This window comes from Bufo bufo, chromosome 2 (genome assembly GCF_905171765.1).
Source record: "Bufo bufo chromosome 2, aBufBuf1.1, whole genome shotgun sequence".
In the NCBI taxonomy this organism is placed as follows: domain Eukaryota; kingdom Metazoa; phylum Chordata; class Amphibia; order Anura; family Bufonidae; genus Bufo; species Bufo bufo.
This window is the reverse complement of record NC_053390.1, coordinates 468,823,736-468,834,534: the sequence shown is the minus strand read 5'-3', so window position 1 is coordinate 468,834,534 and position 10,799 is coordinate 468,823,736. Positions and strand designations below refer to the sequence as shown.

General features: G+C 44.4%; 1 protein-coding gene across 1 annotated transcript in view; it reads left to right on the top strand.

Moving 5' to 3' along the window:
- The window catches only part of DAPK3 (death associated protein kinase 3), a 34,229-nt gene extending 29,138 nt beyond the window's left edge, over window positions 1-5,091 (top strand). Inside the window, exons 6-8 of the mRNA XM_040417701.1 lie at window positions 1,447-1,599; window positions 3,443-3,488; window positions 3,779-5,091. Coding sequence (XP_040273635.1) covers window positions 1,447-1,599; window positions 3,443-3,488; window positions 3,779-4,312 — 733 coding nt within the window. The 3' untranslated portion in view covers window positions 4,313-5,091. The remainder of the gene's footprint in view (window positions 1-1,446; window positions 1,600-3,442; window positions 3,489-3,778) is intronic.
- The last annotated feature ends 5,708 nt before the right edge of the window (window positions 5,092-10,799 follow it).

Here is a 10,799-nt window from a genome sequence, read left to right as displayed (position 1 = left end):
GGGTAATAGCCATATCAAGACAAGTGACTAGTCTCGTTATCAGGGCATAATATAATACAATTTGACTTTATGAAATGTCTGATTTATTTTGAATTGCCCTGTAACTTATCACATGTTCCATTACAAATCTAGTACTGTATTTACAAAATACAACAGGGAAAAACAAAAACAAAAGGGATAATTATTCTGACAAAGTATAAGAAAGTCCCAATTTAAATATCAGAGTATAAATGCACAAAAGAGGGAGAAACAAGACAGACAACCCTGGGGTCCTTTATCAAACTGATGTAAAGTAGAACTGGCTTAGTTGCCCGTAACAACCAATCAGATTCCTCCTTTCATTTTTCACCGCTCCTTTGGAAAATGAAAGGTGGAATCTGACTGGTTGCTATGGGCAACTAAGCCAGTTCTACTGATAAATATCCCCCACTATGCCTAGGAAAGATTAGGAACTGTGTCAGACCCTCAAGATAAGACATCCAAGGTTTCCATGTTGTGTCAAACATAATTTGAGAATATTATAGGATACTAGAAAGTCTATCATTTGACGACTCTAGGTCTAAGAGAAATGGTTATCCAGCCTCTAGCTATAGTCAATTAGCAAAAAACTAAACAGTTTTGATTACTGTCATGATTTACTGCTTAAATGCAGACACATGACCATATGTATTTTGCGGTCTGCAAAATGCAGAGCAAAATCTTACAAAACTTCACATTAAGGCCTCTTTCACAAGACCGTATGGCTTTTTCAGTGTTTTGCGGTCCGTTTTAAACGTATCCGTTGTTCCGTTTTTTGTTTCCGTTGTGTTTCCATTCCGTTTTTCCGTATGGCATATACTGTATACAGTAATTTCATAGAAAAAATTGGGCTGGGCATAACATTTTCAATAGATGGTTCCGCAAAAAACGGAACGGATACGGAAGACATACGGATGCATTTCCGTATGCATTCCGTTTTTTTGCAGACCCATTGACTTTAATGGAGCCACGGAACGTGATTTGCGGCCAAATATAGGACATGTTCTATCTTTCAACGGAACGGAAATACGGAAACGGAATGCATACGGAGTACATTCCGTTTTTTTTTTGCGGAACCATTCATTTCAATGGTTCCGCAAAAAAAAACGGAATGTACTCCAAAAAACGGAACAACGGATCCGGAACGCAAAAAATGGCCCGCAAAACGGAAAAAAAAACTGTTGTGTAAAAGAGGCCTTAATAGAAAATGTTTGCACATGAAAATCATGTATAATTTTTTTATGGACACCAGTTCATTCACTTTTATCCTATGCTGCTGCCTGTCATATTAAGCTCCCCACGTTCCAAAAGCCACAACTCTTCTTTTTTAATTTTCCATTTATATAGCCATATCAGAGATTATTTATTCTGGGATAAGTTGTATTTTTTATTATATATTACCTGTAACTTTTTTTTTTTACTTCACAGGTTAAGTGGGGCATCTCCCTTTCTGGGAGAGACAAAACAGGAAACGTTGACCAATATTTCAGGTGTTAATTATGATTTTGATGAGGAATATTTCAGTAATACAAGTGAACTTGCTAAGGATTTCATACGAAGACTGCTAGTCAAAGATCCAAAGTAAGTTAGGACATTTCTTTTTGTAAAGTATTATTCCAGCAGTAAAAAGAAACCTTCTCATTTTACTTACTGCCATCAGAGATACTCAGATAGGATATCTGCTGTCTTCTTCTGTACATAAGTACACTAATTGACAAAGAAATAATGCAGTAATAATGAAGTAGTTGGAATTAAATGAAACTTTCTATGTGTAAATGCAATGATATATGCAATGACACTATTAGGCTGGGTTCACACTTGAGCGTTTTACAGCGCGTTCAAACGCGCTGTAAAACGCTCAACACATGAAAACCAATGCTTCCCTATGGCCCTGGTTCTCACTTGGGCGTTTTACAGCGCGTTTGAACGCGCTGAAAAACGCCCTACGCTCAAAAAAGTTCTTGAGCTTCTTTGGGCGTTTGCGGCCATAGGACACTGCTGTCAATCACACAAACGCGCGTTGACTATGGACAAAAACGCGCGTTAAACGCGCATATAAAATACGCTCAAGTGTAAACCCAGCCTTAGATCAGAAGGATGAGTTTGAGTAAAACTGTATTGAAAGGAGGCTCTAATACCCTGTTGGGCAACCTCTAGACTGAATACAAGATGAAATACGGTTGGGCATGGAGGCATACAGGTTCTGTATGGTATCCTATGACACATTTGCCCACAGATGGGCCTGTAGATCCTGCACACTCGTAGATTGCCAAAGCTGGAGTCCCAGCTGATCCCATATATTCTCAATTGGCGATAAAACTGTTGACCGGGCAGGCCAAATAAGTGTTGCAGTCTGGCAGAGACATTCCTGGGAAACCCTTGCTTTGTGTAGACGAGCATTGTCCTGCTGAAAAATACTAGTTGGAAGCCTGGCCATGAGAGGAAACACATATGGTTGCAGGATGTCCTGCACACATTGCTGAGCTGTTGGTGTCCCTTGTAAATCACTGCTTAGGGTGACTTTCTTATGTGATGGCTCCCCAGATAATCACAACAGCAGCTGAGGCAGTATGTACTGCACAGCAAAGGCAGGATTGAAGCGCTCACCATACCCACTCACGTGGGATCCCAAAGAGAACCTGGATTTGTCACAAAAGACAATACAGTTCCAGTCCGTAGCAGTCCAGGTTTCTTGTTCACAACGCCACTACAAACAAAGACCGTGGTGGCTGGCTGTCAATAGCAGTGACGCCAAATTTCCTTCTGCTAAGTGCCTGGAAATGGTATGGCCAGAGATAGTGGTGTGTAATGAACGTGTCAACTGTGCCGGGATAGTGGACAATTAAACTGTGGAGGCTGCTCATGCTTGTTTGTGGATCAAACAACTCTTTCTACCAGGGGTGTGTCTTGGCCATCCACAGCCTGTTAACCATGTTTGCGTGCCCTTAAGTAACCACTAGGACGGAATAGCCTAGATGGAGGACAGTTCGTTGAAACGACCATCCTGTTTCTCTCAGTCAATTGATGTTCCCCTTCTCAACATCTGTCAACTGAGCAAAATGTCTGAGTGCGTTGTAGAGGCATGTCTATCAGTCAACAATCTCTCACCAAGAGGTATGTTACTCAAAAGTAGCGTCTAAAATCCTTTTTATAGGGCCACAAGGGAAGCACTTTTACATCCTCTTGTGGCAAGACCCACATTTTAAGGATATGCTATTGTTTGAGTGGGGGTTCAACAGACCTTCTCTCAGCTTGTATTTAAATAGGAAAGGACAAGGGATCATGGAGGATAAACCCCATTGGTCAAACATTTAAAGCATATGTAATGCAAGTGCCATAAATCGTTATGATTGGTGCAACTCATTTCATTCTAGTGGTAATGGGTTGCATACTATGTACTCATAACATATATTTAATTCCTTAGGAAACGGATGACAATTGATGAGAGTTTGGAACATTCATGGATTAAGGTGAGATGTTATACAGTTTTTAATTATGCTTATACATTAGGTCTGTTTGCTTAGTAACGGTTCAGATCTGCTTTGTGGCTTGAGTAAAACCCATGATATATTTAATTTGTAAACAAATATCTGATGGACTCAATTGACATTTGGTGGGGTCTAGCCTTTTGATGGGAAAATAGTACTGCATGCTACAGAGATTCTGATGCAAATGTTGAACCTAACTGTTGTAATTACAGTTAATATATACATTTGCATACATAAAAAAAGAAACCAAAATTCTGTTGCTCTCTACACAGGCCATCAAGCGCCGCAATGTTCGCCATGAGGACAGTGGAAAGCGGCCGGAGCGAAGGAGGTTGAAGACAACGCGACTTAAGGAATATACAATCAAATCCCATTCGAGCATGCCTCCTAATAATACATATGTCAATTTTGAAAGATTCAGCCATGTGTTGGAAGAGTTAGGAGCTGCAGAAGATGCGCTCCGTGAGCTACAGAAGAGTCAGACTACTTCGCGTGAAGATGTTTGTACTCTGCGCTCCATTTATGAAGAGAAGGAAAGCTGGTATCGGGAAGAGCAAGAAGGTGTGACACGACAGCTGATGGGGCTTCAACAAGAGCTACAGCATGGAGAAGGTCAACGTCGGCAGCTTCAAGAAGATCTGCGAACTACCATGCTAAGTGCAAATGGTCTGAAGAGGAGATTTGGCAGATTGGAAAACCGATATGAAGCATTAGCAGCACAAGTCACTGCAGAGATGAGCTTTGTTGAAGAGCTACTAAAATCCATGGAAAGGCCAGGAGCAGACGATGTCAGGGGTGTATGCTAGAAATAGAGATCCTGATTGTGCATGTAGCTAGATGTAGGCTTCTTGCTATATATTTGTTCTCTGACACAGACTGTGGATGTGCTAAGCTTGGGTTGTCAGAGATAATTAAAAATCTCAGACAAGTTCATGGATGGGATGGTCTAAAATAAAAATGTTGTACTTACCTTTTTCTTTAGCGCTGTTTTCTGCGTCACTGGTCCGATCCTTCTGCCATTACTTGTTTACAAACTCCAGCAGTGACATGCAGGTGTATGGCACATGACCACTGCAGCCTATCGCTGTCCTTAGCAGTAGACCACTGAGGACTGTGAATGGCTGTGGCGGTCACATTCCATATACCGGAACAGTATCTCTGCAGTGGCAGATGAACCGAAATGGCACTATAGAATATGAAAGGATAACATCACTTTTTTTTATTTTAGGCCATTCAGGGGCCTTGTATACGATTTTTAATTATCTTGGACAACTCCTTTTAAGACCTCTAAACCTCTAGCAGAATTTGCATCACATTGCACTGTTTTACTTTTCAGCCTATAAAATACATAGTACAAAGAATTCCATTTTATATATGACTATAATTGATTTTATTTTAATGCTTATATTATACAGTCTTTTTTCTTTTCTTTTCTTTTTTCTTTGTGGAATATTTGTTAGTGATTTAACAAATCTGTTAACATGATCTGAAGAACTGTGTATGTTATCCACAACTTGTACTGCCACTACATCTTTTTATCCCTTACACATTTGGATCTGCAAATACAAATACAAATACATTTTGCATATCCGGATCTACAAGACGTTCTGTATGCACTGTAATTTTTATAAATGCCTAACCAGAGTCTTCGGTGACTGATGTTGGAGAGTAAGGGTATTGGGCAGGACAAAACCAGGGATTTCACACATGGATGAGGAATTTTACCCCTTCTCACATGTATGCATTAAAATCTACTTACTTGTGTCCAAAAGCAGCTGTGATCACACAAGCAATGTATAATACATCTTGACTTTTTAAATGATTGCTGCATCTAGATTATGGGGGCTTACTCCTGGCATTATTTAATGAGGACCTATCTATTACTGTAATGAGGACCTATTCATTACTGTATGTTTTGCCGTTCCTCTATTATTCTTACTGGACATTTACAAATAAGGATACAGCTAGGCATTATCAGTTGGGTTGTGTCCTAGCACAGTCTAAAACCTAAATCTATATCTAATTAGTGGTCCCGGTGTCAGACTATGCAGGGACACACCTCCAACATGTAACACCCAGTTGGGCCTTTATTCATGATATTCTAGCAGGACTGATAGAGGATCAACACAATGTACAGTTATACGAAAAGATGCTTCTGAATTTTTATTGCATGGACAATGCAAGTAGTTAATAAACGGACATGTCAGAGGTAAGTCCAAAATCTTAAGCTTTTAAACAATACCAAGCTTGTTATTCTAGGTGCCATATTCGGGCCACAGCATTCTTTTGAAGCTGATGGCAGCATAAAAAGTATTACTTGCTGGTTCTTTGTGTCTGTAAGGGTGTATCCACATGTAGCACTTGAGGAAAAAAATGCATTAATTTTAGCCACAGGTTTTGATGGGGTTTTTACCTTTTGCAAATCATAGCTGCATTGAAAATTCTGTCAAAAACGCATGTAGTTTTTTCTGATGCAGTATTATGCTGGTTTTAACCACACTTCAATTGCTCTGTGTGAACAGTACCCTTAGGAGCCACTCCTTCTTAAGGTTTTAATCAGTAAAATTTAGGACCTTTCAACACAAGACACAAAAAAAGTCACTATGCATACCCTACTATCTAAACCAGGGATGGCCAACCTGCGGCTCTCCAGCTGTTGCAAAACTACAACTCCCAGAATGCCCAGACTGCCTACAGCAGGCCATGGTGGGAATTGTAGTTTTACAACAGCTGAAGAGCCACAGGTTGGCCATTCCTGATCTAAACACATTCACCCATTTAAGACCAAACTAAAAACAAGTATGTCTAAGGCTGGGTTCACACCTGAGCGTATTCGATAAGCGCTGTTTACTGGCGTTTTTGAGGCACATTTTGGGGCGTTTTTGTATTTTGGAAACGTGCGTCGTACGCGCGTTCTTGCTATTGACCACAGAGGCGTATAATGAAAGACAGAGGTGTTACGCGCGACAATACGCCCCAAAGAAGCTCCTGTACTTCTTGGGGCGTAGGGCATTTTACAGCGCGTTCGTACGCACTGTAAAACGCTCAGGTGAGAACCATGCCCATAGGGAAACATTGTTTTTTGCCTGTTGAGCACAGCGGTGTGAAATCTGGATCACTTGTCTAACCAGATAATAATAAATAATATACTTAATTTATATAGCGCCACCATATTCCGCAATGCTTTATAATTGAGGGTGCATTGTACAAATCATTATAGAATATCACAGAATGAAAACTCTAGGAGTGAGGGCCCTGCCCGCAAGAGCTTACAATCTATGAGGAAATGGGGGTGACCCTAAAGGTAAAATTGATTATTTTCTGAAGTGTTCCAGCCGTTTTTGCACTAAATGATGCAGACAGAGCTAGTGCATAGATTATAGGGATTATTGTCAGAAGATGGTGTTCGGTCCTGAATTATGAAGGATGTTAAGGGCCCTTTAAACGGGCCAACAATTGAACAGATCATCGCTAACCTGCGTTACTAGTAACTAGGGATCGACCGATATTTTTTTTTTTTAGAACAGATTCCGATAATCTGTGAACTTTCAGGCCGATAGCCGATAATTTATACTGATATTCTGTGTGTTTTCATTTTTGAAAAAAACTAAAAATTCCTACTGAAATCTACTGAAAATGAACATGTTTTTCATTAACGTGTAGCTTTTTTTTTTGTAAATCTTTTCTTCATTTATACTCATTTATATATAATTATATTTTGGTGTTTGTGTGCTTTTATTTTTTATTTTATACTAACTAGAGTTGAGCGGACACCTGGATGTTCGGGTTCGATGGATTCGGCCGAACTCCACAAAAAAGTTACATACTGTTGTTCTTTTCTACTATTAATTAAACACCCATTTAGGGCAAGATCCTAAATTCAAAAAATATGAGGAGAGCGTCAAATAAGGGACGTGGCCCAGGTCGTGGTGCTGCTGGTGGAGCTCCTGTTGCAGTGAGAGGACGTGGTCGATCTGTGCCAGCTACACGCACAAGTGAAACCCCTTTCTTAGGTGCGAGTAGGCGACAAAACCTGCAGCGGTATTTGGTCGGGCCTAATGCTGCTTTACGAATGGTGAGGCCTGAACAAGTACAGACGATAGTAGATTGGGTTGCTGACAGTGGATCCAGTTCCTTCACATTGTCTCCCACCCAGTCTCCTGCTGAAAGAGCACAGTTGGCACCTGCAGCCGATGTCCATCAGTCTTTCACCTTACCCCCTTGCAAATCAGCCAAGCAGTCTGAGCCCCAAGTCATGCAGCAGTCTCTGCTGCTTTGTGATTACTCTGTTAGCAGGTTTTCCCAGGGCCATCCACCTAGCCCTGCCCCAGAAGTGGAAGAGATTGAGTGCACCGATGCCCAACCACTTATTTTTCAAGATGAGTACATGGGAGGACCACCGCAGCACGTCTCGGATGATGACAAAACACAGGTGCCAACTGCTGGGGCTTTCGAAAATGTGCAGACCGACAAGGAAGTCAGGGGTGAAGACTGGGTGGAAGATGATGTGGAGGACGATTAGGTCCTCGACCCCACATGGAATCAAGGTCATGCGAGTGACCGATGTATTTCGGAGGAAGAGGCGGTGGTCGCACAGAGCCACCAGCACAGCAGAAGAGGGAGCAGGGTGCAAAAGCGGAGCGGCTATCCTCTAGACAGAACGCCTCCTACTGCCCACCGCAGCAAGGGACCGAGCACACCAAAGCCAGCTCCAAGGAGTTTCCTGGCGTGGCAGTTCTTCAGACAATGTGCTGACGACAAGACACGAGTGGTTTGCACGCTGTGCAATCAGAGCCTGAAGCAAGGCATAAACGCTCTCAACCTGAGCACAACCTGCATGACCAGGCATTTAAGTGCAAAGCACGAGCTGCAGTGGAGTAGACACCTCAAAAACCAAGAAAGGTCTCTGGCTCCTCCTGCTTCCTCTTCTGCTGCAGTCGCGGCCTCTTCATCCACCTATGGAGTGACAGTGCCACCTGGCACCCCACAAACAGAGGATCTGCCAGCAACACCAACACCTGGGTCACCAAGCATCTCCACAATGTCCCACTCAAGCGTTCAGCTCTCCATATCCCACATGCTGGAGAGGAAGAGGAAGTACCCCCCCTACCCACCCGTGATCCCTAGCGCTGAATGCCAGCATTTCTAAATTACTGGCATTTGAAATGCTGTCATTCCGTCTGGTGGAGACGGATAGTTTTAAAGGCCTTATGGCGATGGCTGTCCCACAATACGTCGTGCCCAGCCGCCACTACTTTTCAAGGCGAGTCATCCCATCCCTGCACAACCAAGTAGGGGACAAAATCAGGTGTGCACTGTGCAACGCCATCTGTGGCACACTGGGTAAATGCAGTGGCGGCTGGGCCTGAGGCGGATAGCAGTTTGGCGCATGTCCTTCCACCACCGAGGATTGCAGGGCGCTTCAGTTTGCCTCCTGTTGCTTCCTCCTCCTACTCTGCTTCCTCATCCTCTACCAGCTCCTCATCCAGTCAGCGTAACACCTTCACCACCAACTTCAGCACAGCCAGGGGTAAACGACAGCAGGCAGTTTTAAAACGTATCTGTTTGGGGGACAAACCCCACACCGTGCAGGAGCTGTGGACGGGCCTTGAACAACAGACCGATGAGTGGTTTGTGCCAGTCAGCCTCAAGCCCGGCCTGGTGGTGTGCGATAATGGGTGAAATCTCGTAGCAGCTCTGGGACTAGCCGGTTTGACGCACATCCCTTGCCTGGCGCATGTGCTGAATTTGGTGGTGCAGAGATTCCTTAAAAAGGAATGCATAAAGTGCGGGCCGTCTGCGCACTTTCAGCGTTCTCACCTTGCTGCTGCTCGCCTGTCAGCGCTGCAGCGTAACTTCGGCCTTCCCGCTCACCGCCTGTGCGAGCAGAAGCAGACTGTGCCAGCAGAAGCAGACAATAGTGGAGTTTCAGCTGCAGCATGCACGGGTGAGTCGCTCGGCGGAACAGCACCACTTCACCACCAATGACTGTGCCTCCATGCGAGACCTGTGTTCCTTGTTGCGCTGTTTCGAGTACTCCACCAACATGGCAAGTGCCGATAACACCGTTCTCAGCGTTACTATCCCACTTCTATGCCTCCCTGAAAAAACGCTCATGGTGATGATGGAAGAGGATGTGGCACAGGAGGAGGAAGAGGAATCATTTCGTAGGGTTTCCGGCCAGTCATTCCCAAGTGGCTCCGAGGGTGGGTTCCTGCACCCACAAACCCAAGGTACACAATTGTCCAGCCAGGGTACAGTTCTGGAGGAGGTGGAGGATGAGGAGGAGGAGATGCATGAGGAGGAACCATGTTCACAGCAGGGTGGCACCCAGACCAGCTCATGGCCATCACTGGTGCGTGGATGGGGGGATACAGAGGACACAGACGATACACCTCCCACAGAGGACAGCTTTTCGTCGCCTCTGGGCAGCCTGGCACACATGAGCGATTACATGCTGCAGTGCCTCCGCAACGACTGCCGAGTTGCCCACATTCTAAGTTGTGCTGATTACTGGGTGGCCACGCTGCTGGATCCCCGTTACAAGGACAACGTACCGTTCTTAATTCCGTCACTGGAGCGTGATTGTAAGATGCGCGAGTACAAGCGCACGCTGTTAGATGGGCTGCTGGTGGCATTCCCACCTGACAGCAGGGGCACAGTGGAAGCACAAGGTGAAGGCAGAGGTCGCCAACGCAGCTGGGGCACTGCCAGCACCTCAGAAGGCAGGGTTAGCATGGCCGAAATGTGAAAAAGCTTTGTCAGCACGCCACAACAACCAGCACCACCAGCTGATATGGAACGTCTTAGCAGGAGGCAGCATTTCACCAACATGATGGAGCAGTATGTGTGCACACGCCTACACGTACTGAAAGACGGGTCTGCCCCCTTCAACTTCTGGGACTCCAAATTGGGCACCTGGCCTGAGCTTGCCCTTTACGCCTTGGAGGTGCTGGCCTGCCCTGCAGCCAGTGTAATATCTGAACGTGTGTTTAGCACGGCAGGGGACGTTATCACAGACAAGCGCAGCCGCCTGTCCACAGCCAACGTGGACAAGCTCACGTTCATTAAAATGAACCAGGCTTGGATCCCACAAGACTTGCCTGTACCTTGTGCAGAATAGACATTTATACCACCAAGTCAAGTGCAATGATTCTTTGTTTTCTTTTTTTTTATTTGTCCCAATATTTTGGGGGCTACCTACCCCAATAAAAAAAAATAAAAAAAACATTGTTGGCTACCTCCTCCTCCTCCATTGCTGCCTCCACCTACAACACCACATTCACCGCCTCC